This window comes from Suncus etruscus, chromosome 2 (assembly GCF_024139225.1).
Source record: "Suncus etruscus isolate mSunEtr1 chromosome 2, mSunEtr1.pri.cur, whole genome shotgun sequence".
Lineage (NCBI taxonomy): Eukaryota > Metazoa > Chordata > Mammalia > Eulipotyphla > Soricidae > Suncus > Suncus etruscus.
This window is the reverse complement of record NC_064849.1, coordinates 32,878,612-32,890,615: the sequence shown is the minus strand read 5'-3', so window position 1 is coordinate 32,890,615 and position 12,004 is coordinate 32,878,612. Positions and strand designations below refer to the sequence as shown.

Here is a 12,004-nt window from a genome sequence, read left to right as displayed (position 1 = left end):
ACACAACCAACAGGTTAAATTTCTTCTTTTTCTTTTCTTTCTTTCTTTTTTTTTTTTTTGATGAGCTGATGGTGGTGGTGGTGACAGGTTAAATTTCTTACACCAAAAATGGTCCTATAAGCACCATGTGTCACTCTGAGCACAAAGTCAGGAATAGCTACTGAGCAACTCTGCGTATGATCCAAAAAGAATCCTTTCCCATATTTCCCCTCAGTATATCATTAATATTTATGACACCTTTAAGCTTAATTCTTGGTCGTCTATAAAAGTTGAAAGCCAAGGCTGGAGAGATAGCACAGCCATAGGGCGTTTGCCTTGCATGCTGCCGACCTGGGAGGAACCTAGCTCGATTCCTGGCATCCCATATGATTCCCCCAGCCTGCCGGGGTTGATTTCTGAGCACAAATACCAAGCGCTAGCCAAGGAAGGACTGCGGTTCGAGCCCCGGCATCCCATATGGTCCCCCCAAGCCAGGGGCAATTTCTGAGTGCTTAGCCAGGAGTAACCCCTGAGCATCAAACGGGTGTGGCCCGAAAAACCAAAAAAAAAAAAAAAAAGAGAGATGCTTCTCTCAGGGCTGGAGCAATAGCACAGCGATATTAGCCTTGCATGTGGCCAACCAGGGATGGACCCAGTTCGATCCCCAGCATCCCAGATGGTCTCCCAAACCTGCCAGAAGTGATTTCTGAGTGCAGAGCCAGGAGTGACCCCTGATCATTGCCAGATGTGGTTTTTACAAAAAAAAGATGATTCTCTTGATGGTGGTTTAACATCATAAATATGAACCATTAAGGGAACTACAGATAGCCCTGATTTCAATTTGCCAAATTATGCTACAATTGAGCTTACTTTAAGTTTGTGCATCAAACAAGTATCAAATATATATATAAATTTTGTTTTTTGTGGTTGTTTGCTTTTGAGCCACACCCAGTGGCACTTGGGGGTTACTCTTGGTTCTGTTTCTTGGCTCAGAAATCACTCCTGGCAGGTTTGGGAAACCATATGGGATGCTGGAAATGGAACCGGGTCCATCCTGGGTTGGCCACATACAAGGTTAATACTGCTGTGCTATTGCTCCAGCCCCTCAAGTATAAAATATTCTGAGTCCCCAGAGAATTCAGGTCATCAGAGAGCTTGAAGTTCTGGTAAGACTGGCAACAATCCACAGTTTAACATGCAGTTTTTAGAAATAGTGTTCAAAGGGTCAAAGGAACATGCCTTACAAGTACAGGAATCAAGTTCAATTCCCAGCATTGCAGTGCCTAAGCATTAAACAGTCTAGCCCAGTTGGTTGAAAGCCCCTGGGAGTGACCCATAAGCACTGCCTCAGAGGTCCCTACCACTAAAAAACAAAACAAAACAAAATCCAGGAGGGAGGAAGGGAAGGAGAGAAGGAGAAAGATCGAAAGGGAGAAAAGGAGAGGGAGAGATATTTTTAAATTCCATTTAAATTCCAACAACCTTGGTTCAAATCCTGGCATATAGTCCCTTAAGCATTGTTGGCAATAATTCCTGAGCACAGAGCCAGGAGTAAGACCTAAGCACAGAGATAGGAGGAAGTACTGCAGGGGTAGTCAGCCCCCTCCTTCCAAAACAAAACAAAACAACCTCTAGCAAAATTCAAGGTAAATATAAATACCTGCTTTAGGCAACAACTTAACAAAACAACCTCTAGCAAAATTCAAGGTAAACATAAATACCTGCTTAAGGCAACAACTTAAAACTCTTCCAGAAAGTTTAGTAAGTAATAACAATGAGGAATTTGAACTTCTTTCTATACATCAGGTATTTTAAGTTTGGGCAGCTAAACAGGAAGAGTAAAGCTAGGCTCCTTATAAACAGAAAAAGTGTATCTAAACACACACACACATGATTTATTCTTCAAATATATGAATGATACTTCATTAATTTGAGGTGATGAGGTTTAAGGGTTTACCCACACCCATTGGGGATGTGGGCTGTCACTCCCAGAAGTGCTCAGAGGACTGATTTTAGGGATTGATTCCAAGGACTGAACCGGGACACAGGCAAGCACCATAACTCTTGTATTCTGTTTGCCCTGTACATTAAAATATTTTAGCTGAACAATGGTTACATACCCTGCCCAAGTAAAGATTGATGCAGTATTCTTTTTTTTTTTTTTTTTTGTTTTTTTTTTTTTTTGTTTTTGTTTTTTTTTTTTTTTTTTGGTTTTTGGGCCACACCCGGTAACGCTCAGGGGTTACTCCTGGCTATGCGCTCAGAAGTCGCTCCTGGCTTGGGGGGCCATATGGGACGCCCGGGGATCGAACCGCGGTCCGTCTCCTAGGCTAGCGCAGGTAAGGCAGGCACCTTACCTCCAGCGCCACCGCCCGGCCCCTGATGCAGTATTCTTAAATTAAATAAAGCTATGCCCCATTTAGGTTTATATTTATAGTCTAATATAATCAACATAAAATAAATGAGTGTCACGTAAAGATCACTTACCTGATGCCCTATTTTCTTCAGACTGTTTCAAACTCAGTTGCTTCTCTCTGCTGCTGGTTAAATATTTTCTTGAGGGGTCTGTCATCGCCTTGTTGTTCCTTAAATTCATAGTTTATTCAACATAAATAGAAGAATAAATATATAGTTACTTTATTTTCTTCACTTAATATGTAATTTATTTACAATGATGCTAACATTTAATTTTAAATAATGTCATTAAATCTTGTTTCAGGGCCAGCAAGACAATGCTTTGGGTAAGGTGCTTGCCTTGCACACAGCTGGCCTGGGTTTGACCTCCAGCACTTCATATGGTCCTCAAAGCCACACCAAGAATAATCCCTGAGTGCAGAGCCAGGAGTAAGCCTTAGCTTGCTGGGTGTGGCACTGAAACAAAATCAAACAAAAACAGATTTGTTTTCAAGTACTGAATTTATTGATTTCTTTCAAAGTTAGCTATAAGTCATAAAAGTTTCAAGAGGTCAGCAACTCAAGCAAATGAAAAGAATAAAAATAATCTTTCTTTTCTTTTCTTTCGGGGCCCCAACTGGTGGTGCTCAGGGATCATTCCTGGTGGGCTCAAGGGACCATATGCGTTGATAGAGATCTAACCTGGGTCAACTACACGCAGGACATTACAGCGTTACCTGCTACATTGTATTTTCAGTCCTGGTGATGAAAGTAATTTTTTTTTTTTGAGTTTTTGGGTACCACCCACCAGCGCTCAGGGGTTACTCCTGGCTCTGCACTCAGAAATCGCTCCTGGCAGGCTTGCGGGACAATATGGGATGTCGAGATTTGAAACCATCACCTGTCCTAAATCAACTACATGCAAGGCAAACGTCCTGCTGCTATGCTATCTTTCCGGCCCAAATGAAAGTAACTTTAAGAGTAATGGGGCCGGAGAGATAGCATGGAGGTAAGGCGGTTTGCCTTTCATGCAGGAGGTCATCGGTTCAAATCCTGGCGTCCCATATGGTCCCTGTGCCTGCCAGGAGCAATTTCTGAGCCTGGAGCCAGGAATAACCCCTGAGCACTGCTGGGTGTGACCCAAAAACCACACACAAAAAAAGAGTAAATGGAATCCATGAAGCTGGAAATAAAACAAATCTAAAGGAGGTACTTTCTATATATAAAGGTGAAACCAGAGACAATAATATTATATATATTTTCTTAATCAAAAACAAGATCAAATTCTAGTGATTCACCTACTAAAAGACTCAACTAAGAACAACTTGAGATTAGGGCCAGAGTGATAATACAATGGGGAAGGCGGTTGACTTGCAAATAGACGACTCAGGTTCGATCCCTAGCATCCCATATGGTCTCTCGAGCTCTACCAGGGATGATACCTGAGCCCTGAGCCAGGAGTAATCCCTGAGCACCACCTGAGTGTAGTCCAAAACAGAACAAGACAAAAAAAGAACAACTTGAAGGACCAGAATGAAAGTACAGCTGGTTCGATCCCTAGCATCCCATATAGTCACCTGAATACTTCCAGGAGTAATTTCTGAGTGCAAAGCCAGGAGTAACTCTTGAGAACTGCTGGGTGTGCCCCCAAAACCAAAACAAAATAAACCAAAACAAAAAAAAAAGAACTACATGAACTTTAGGGTTGGGGAAGCAAAAACATAAACAATCAAACAAACAAAAAGAACTGAACTTTATACCATGCAGGTTAAAATTAAAATCAATATGCAAAACTCAAAAATCTTCTCTGGTTTCTGGACCACACCTGGCAGTGTGTGAAAAAAATTTACTCCCGGGCCCAGAGAGATAGCACAGCGGCGTTTGCCTTGCAAACAGCCGATCCAGGACCAAAGGTGGTTGGCTCGAATCCCAGTGTCCCATATGGTCTCCCGTGCCTGCCAGGAGCTATTTCTGAGCACACAGCCAGGAGTAACCCCTGAGCACCGCTGGGTGTGACCCCAAAAACCAAAAAAAAAAAAAAAAAAATTACTCCCAGGGTTGCTGGGAGGCTAAAAGGTACAGGGGACAAAATCTTGGATTCCCATAGTCTGTTGAGATTTCTTGCCAACCTCTAAAGTATTTTTATGAAACTTTTATTTTTTTTAGGACATACCCAGTGGTACTCAAGACTTAACTTCTGGTTCTGTGCTCCGGAGTGACTTCTGATAGTGTTCAGGGGACCATATGTTGTGCTACAGACTGAACCTGGTTCAGCAGTGTACAAGGCTAATATCTTAACTGCTGTATTACTCTGGCCCTGAATTTAAATATTACCTATTAAATAGTAATATTTTAAAACCATTTAAAAACGTATTAATTGTTTAATACTTAAGCTATTTTAAGGTCATGAAGATAAAGTTAAAATTTATTTTAAAAAAGCCACTGCCAGGGCCGGAGAGATAGCATGGAGGTAAAAGCGTTTGCTTTGCATGCAGAAGGTCGGTGGTTTGAATCCTGGCATCCCATATGGTCCCCTGAGCCTGCCAGGAGCGATTTCTGAGCGTAGAGCCAGGAGTGCTCTACGGGTGTAGAGTGCTGCCGGGTGTGACCCAAAAACCAACCCCCCCCCCCCCAAAAAAAGCCACCGCCTACTCCACTATTCCTAAATATCTAAACCTGTATAAGTAGAGCAGACCCATTCAGATAAACCCTACTATTTTTTTTTTTGTCATACAGTAAGCTCCAGTGGTGCTCAGAGCTCACATCTGGCAGTAGACAGAGAACCTTAAGGGGTCCTAAGGATTGAACTTGAATCAGCTATGTGCAAGGCAAGAGCCTTCCCTGTTTATCCTATCTCTCTTTGACTAAAAGTACTAATTTTAGAGGAAAATAATAATACGTAAAAAATTCTGCTCATATGGGGCTGGAGAGGTGGCACTAGAGTTAAGGCTTCTGCCTTGCATGCACTAGCCTAGGACGGACATCGGTTCAATCCCCTGGCATCCCATATGGTCCCCACAAGCCAGGAGCTATTTCTGAGTGCAAAGCCAGGAGTAACCCCTGAGTGTCAAACGGGTGTGGCCCAAAACAAAAAACAAAAAAAGTGGGGGGCCTGGAGAGATAGCACAGCGGTAGGGTGTTTGCCTTGCATGCAGAAGGACGGTGGTTTGAATCCTGGCATCCCATATGGTCCCCCAGCCTGTCGGAGGCAATTTTCTGAGCGTAGAGCCAGGAGTAGCCCCTAAGTGCTGCCGGGTGTGACCCAAAAATCAAACCAAACAAAATATTCTGCTCATCTATTGCTATTCTTCCATAGATAGAACACCATCTCATTATTCTACTTGATTGTAATTACCTACATATATGTATTATTTTTTAATGACACAGATTCTTTTTTTTTTTTTTTTTGGTTTTTGGGCCACACCCGGTGATGCTCAGGGGTTACTCCTGGCTATGCACTCAAAAGTCGCTCCTGGCTTTGGGGACCATATGGGACACTGGGGGATCGAACCGAGGTCCATCCAAGGCTAGCGCAGGCAAGGCAGGCACCTTACCTCTAGCGCCACTGCCCGATCTCGACACAGATTCTTTTTTTTTTTTCCGACACAGATTCTTAATACAACTTTTAATTATGGAGTTGGGGTGATATTTCAAAGGCTAGAGTGTGTCTGCCTGGTAGGCAGGGTTCAGATTTGGTTCCAGCACTGCATGTTCCCTGAGTATGTGAGTATTAACACTGCATGGCTGAGCAATCGGGCAATGAGCTATCTTATAGAAACTAAATATCACCAGGAGTGGCCCCAAACTCTGTAAGTATCTGCTTGAAGGGTGACCCCTCTGTAAATTAAAAAAAAAAAGAATCAACTTACGATGATGAATCATTTTCCTTAGGGTAATCTTCATTCAACTCTGAGCCAGATGACAACACTCTTTTTCTCTTTTCAGTCCTAGAGAGCAAAAGAAAAAAAAAATCTATTTTAGGACTGGAGAGATAGCACATCAGTAGAGCATTTGCCTTGCATGCAGCCAATCCAGGACAGATGGTTTGACTGCTGGCATCCCATATGGTCCCCATGCCTGCCAGGAGTCACCCCTGTGCGTTGCCGGGTGTGACCCAAAAACAAAAAAGAAAATCTATTTTAGGGGATTGAACCCAGGGCCTTACATTCTCACCACACAAAAGGCTCTTTCAAAAACTCTTAATTCAGCAACAGAGTAATAAATAGTACAGTGGATAGGAGGATCTGCCTTATGGCTGACCAAGGTTCGATTCCCAGCATCTCATGTGGTTTCCTGATATGAGTAATACCTGAGCTCAGAGCCAGGAATAAGCCTGAGCACTGCTGGGTGTGGCTCAAAACCCAAAACAAAGGGTAGTAATATTCATACCATTAAAAAATACAATCAGGGCCCAGAGAGATAGCACAGCGGTGTTTGCCTTGCAAGCAGCCAATCCAGGACCAAAGGTGGTTGGTTTGAATCCCGGTGTCCCATATGGTCCCCCGTGCCTGCCAGGAGCTATTTCTGAGCACCGCCGGGTGTGGCACCTCCCCCCCCCAAAAAAATACAATCAAGGGGCCAGCACGGTGGCGCTAGAGGTAAGGTGCCTGTCTTGCCTGCGCTAGCCTAGGACAGACCACGGTTAGATCCCCCGGCGTCCCATATGGTGCCCCAAGCCAGGAGCGACTTCTGAGCACATAGCCAGGAGTAACCCCTGAGCGTCACTGGGTGTGGCCCAAAAAAACCAAAAAAAAAAAAAAACCAAAAAAAAAAAAACCAAAAAAACAATTACTATCATCTAATTATATCACATTAAACGTAAAATAAATTCATCTGTCATATCACTACATGTCATTAACTTAAGCCACTGAAGACCAATATTATGAACATCTGCCAAAACTATTTTCAATACTTTCTGTTTTTGTACAATTCACCTAGTGGGCAATCTCTTAATTTTCCTTTAAGCTATCTGTCTTTTCAAAATGCCTAAGCAGGGGCTGGAGAGACAGCACAGCGCAAAGGCGTTTGCCTTGCATGTGGCCAACCCAGGACAGACCAGGGTTCGATTCCCAGCATCCCATATGGTCCCCAGGCCTGCCAGGAGCGATTTCTGAGTGCAGAGCTAAGAGTAACCCCTGAGCGCTGTAAGGTGGGGGCCAAAAACAAACAAACAAAAACAAAACAAAACAAATTCCTAAGTAGGTAGTGCTAATTAATGACTAAAACAAAGTCTTTTGTACCTGTTTTCTAATATTCCTGATCTCAGAAGTGAAGTAGATGTCAAAGAAGGCAAAGAGGGAATTGTCCTGGAGACAGATATACCACTTCCCACTGCAGTCTTGACGGCTCCTCTACTTGGAGTACCAAGCACTTTCCGAAACGAAGTATCATCTTTATTTTCCAAACTTCCTCTTTTTGAAGAGGTCTGTAAGAATAAAATTTAACATAGCTAAGTCTTCAAATTATACTACTTTGACAAATGGGAAATTTTTTTTTTAAAGTTGTCACAACTTGGGACAGTCAACTCCAGAGATTTCAGCCTAACTGGCTTGGTGTGAAGACCATTTAAAGGCCATTTAACAGTAGCTTTTTTTTTTTTTTTTTTTTTTTTTGGTTTTTGGGTCACACCCAGCGGTGATCAGGGGTTACTCCTGGCTGTCTGCTCAGAAATAGCTCCTGGCAGGCACAGGGGACCATATGGGACACTGGGATTCGAACCAACCACCTTTGGTCCTGGATCGGCTGCTTGCAAGGCAAACGCTGCTGTGCTATCTCTCTGGGCCCCATTTATCAGTAGCTTTTAAAAGTATTTTAGCGAATTTTAATGTAGTCAGTGTAAAAAAATTAACTTGGTATTTATTTTCCTGATTGTTTTTTGGAGTGGGGAGCCACACCCAGTGGTACTCAGGCATTACTCCTGGTTCTGCACTGAGAAATTACTCCTGGCTTGGGGCTGTAGTGGTGGCAAAAAGGGTAAGGCGTCTGTCCTGCCTTGCCCACACAAGCCTAGGACAGATGCAGTTCCCCCGGCATCCCATATGGTCCCCCAAGCCAGGAGCGATTTCTGAGCACATAGCCCAGAGTAAACCCTGAGCACTACCGGGTGTGGCCAGAAAAACAAACAAAACAAACAAACAAAACACACACACACACAAACCCAAGAAATTACTCCTGGCAGGCTCAGGGAACAATATAGGATACAGGGGATAGAATCTGGGTTGGCCAAGTGCTAAGCAAATGCTATACCCGCTATGCTATTATTGTTCTGGGCCTCTTCTGTTTTGTTTTTTAACACTAGTAAAAAATTTTCTTATTAGCTTAAAAATTGCATAGCAAGGAAGCTGGAGAAATAGTGCCTTGAACATGGCTGGCCAGGGTTTGATTCCTAACACCCCATCTGGTGAGTCCCAGTAAGAATGATTCCTTGGGGACAGGAGTAACCCTTGAGGACCATTGGGTATGCCCCCCAAAATAAATAAACAAAATGTATGAAGAGTACATGCTTTATAGTTATGAGGCCAAATTTATCCCTGTACATTCATACCTCCATGCCAAAAAAAAAAAAAAAAAGTCCACAGCAGGGTCAGAGAGATAGTACAGCAATTAAAGCACTTGCCTTAAATGCAGCCAACCAGGGTTTGAACTCAATCCATAAAGTATCCTAAATACTGCCAGGAGTGATCCCTCAGTACAAAGCCAGGGGTAACCCTGAGAACTGCTGAGTGTGGCCAAACCTCACCCCCCCAAAAAAAAACAAAAAACAAAGCATACTTAGAGAGGAATTTTGCTTTAAATTACTAATTCATAAAAAAATTAAAAAATTAATAAAGAGGGGCCGGAATAGCATGGAGGTAAGGCGTTTGCCTTTCATGCAGAAGGTCAGTGGTTCAAATCCCGGCATCCCATATGGTCCCCTGAGCCTGCCAGGAGTAATTTCTGAGCATAGAGCCAGGAGTAACTAACCCCTGAGCGCTGGCCAGGTGTGACCAAAAAAAAAAACAAAACAAAACAAAAATTAAAAAAGGGGGTGAATAAAAAAAATAAACTACTAATTAAAATTCAAAAAATTTTGTAAAATTTTAAAGGAAAAAATCTAATTATGATAAACTGTTGCAAGTCAGCCCCTGAAGAAGTTGACTGATGGAGGGATGGAGGGATGGAGGATGAGGTCTTTCTCCTCCAGCTTGGACCACACATCTGTTATCCTGTTCAGTTGGCGGTTCTGAGGTGAATTCAGCAAGAAGAAAGCCAACAGGCAGTCAGGCTTCCAAAGAAAACAGTTCTTTATTCCGTGAAGAGGCCGAAGCCAAAAGGCCTAAGAATAGGCCCCAGGAAACAAGACCCTCGCCTTCCACAGACCCATGCTTTTATGCCCCCAATCAGGTACCACCCAATGGTGGGATCAGGTACTTCCCAATGGTGGGAGCAGAATCAGGTACCACCCTAGGGTGGGAGCAGAATGCCAGGTCACACCCTAGGGTAGGGCACAATTACTGATCAGGGTAATAACTTAATATTCCCATTAAAATGTTTACATATACAACAATAAACCAAAGTGAAATAAGGAGCAACAACATTTGCTTGCCAAAACTTATTCCTCAGATGTCACATGTTCCTCAACAAACTTTTCAGGAGTGGGCCTCTGCTTTGGAGAAATGAAACAAATACTTGTAATGGTCAGAATAAGGGTGAAATACAGGTCAAAGAAAGATACTGAGTAAGACTATCCTAAAGACAAAGCCAGAATATTCAGAAGAAATACAAGCTTAACATCAGTTGGAATATAGTACTTTTTTTTTTTTTTTTGGTTTTTGGGTCACACCCGGCAGCACTCAGGGGTTACTTCAGGCTCCACGCTCAGAAATTGCTCCTGGCAGGCTCAGGGAATCATATGGGATGCCGGGATTCGAACCAATGACCTTCTGCATGAAAGGCAAACGCCTTACCTCCATGCTATCTCTCCGGCCTGTGGAATATAGTACTTTTTCTTTTTATATTTTTGGGCCACACCCATTTGATGCTCAGGGGTTACTCCTGGCTAAGCACTCAGAAATTGTCCCTGGCTTGGGGGGGACCACATGGGACACCGGGGGATCGAACAGTGGTCCTTCCTTGGCTAGCGCTTGCAAGGCAGACACCTTTCCTCTAGCGCCACCTCTCCGGCCCTGGAATATAGTACTTTGAACCAACACTCTGTCATGGGAGTTACTTAGGAGGCAGCAGGATAAGAGTGAGGCTAAAAAATGGGAATATAATTTACTGATAGAATTCCTGTCTTATCTAACTACAATAACTGTGACTCAGTAGAACTTTTCATGGGACCATAAAGAAGACATTGGGGCTGGACAATTAGTATGCCTGAAGTCAGTAGTCAGTGTTATGAGAATATGCTTCATGGGTAGAGACACCCTGATTTCTTAGGCCAAGGATATTTCCTTTCCAATTTCTCCAATTATTACTGAGCCTATGCAACAAAGAAACAAAGAAACAAACAAAAAACCTGCCACACTAGCCCTCCGCCTTTATAAAATTTTATTTATATCTTTTACATAGGTGTTCCTGCTTTTATTTCATAGAACCTTGCAGGAATCACTTTGTTTTACCTCATATTTCTACGTCTTTCTACAAATTGAGAAGAAAAAAATGTGGATGGGACCCAGGGGTCAAGTGGCCTCAGGTGCATTGGGTAGGGAAAAAAAAAGGTCAGAACACAAATTCAAAGTCAACATTGGAACCAAAGAGACCCAAACTATATTAAGCTAAACACAAAATGGACCTGTTAAACTGGTAGGCTAGAAGTTTACTAGAGTTAAGGGAGGTCAATACTGGTAGTGGGAATGACTCTAATTTACAATTTGTCTGCCATTTGCTGCATTTTAATTATACCTCAATCAAAATTCAAAAATGCTTTTAAAAAGCTATAATTCATAAATCTCAGGATGGAGATAATTGCTCAAAGGCAGAACACTTGCATCTGTGAGGTCCTAGGTATGTTCTCTGGCACCAAAAAAAATCTAATTGATATGCAGCTGTCAGGAGAGATGAAGTCATGAAATTTTCCTATACATGGATGTACACGGAATCTATTATGTTGAGTAAAATAAGTCAGAGAGAGAGAGAAAAAAACGCAGAATGGTCTCACTCATCTATGGGTTTTAAGAAAAATGAAAGACATTCTTGCAATAATAATTTACAGACACAAAAGAGAAAAGAGCTGGAAGTTCCAGCTCACCTCAGGAAGCTCACCACAAAGAGTGATGAGTTTAGTTAGAGAAATAACTACATTTTGAACTGTCCTAAAAATGACAATGTATAAGGGAAACAGAAAGCCTGTCTAGAGTACAGGCGGGGGTCGGGTGGAGAGAAGGGAGATTTGGGACATTGGTGATGGGAATGTTGGACTGGTGATGGGTGGTGTTCTTTACATGACTAAAACCCAAACACAATCATGTATGTAATCAAGGTATTTAAATAAAATATATTTTAAAAAAATCTAATTGAGGAGAGAGTGAAAGAGGGAGAGAGTGAATGAATGAGAGAGACAGAGAGAGAGAGAGAGAGAGAGAGAGAGAGAGAGAGACTGAGAGCACTCCAGTAAATGAATTAAGTAATCACCTGATGAACAGAAATT

The 12,004-nt window shown here is 42.5% G+C and overlaps 1 protein-coding gene across 1 annotated transcript in view; it reads right to left on the bottom strand.

The window, feature by feature from the left end:
- The window catches only part of USP37 (ubiquitin specific peptidase 37), a 65,149-nt gene that overhangs the window by 48,500 nt on the left and 4,645 nt on the right, over positions 1–12,004 (bottom strand). Inside the window, exons 4-6 of the mRNA XM_049768020.1 lie at positions 7,614–7,798; positions 6,243–6,320; positions 2,467–2,564 (exon numbers count right to left, since the gene is read on the bottom strand). Of these exons, the coding sequence (XP_049623977.1) occupies positions 2,467–2,564; positions 6,243–6,320; positions 7,614–7,798 (361 nt within the window). The remainder of the gene's footprint in view (positions 1–2,466; positions 2,565–6,242; positions 6,321–7,613; positions 7,799–12,004) is intronic.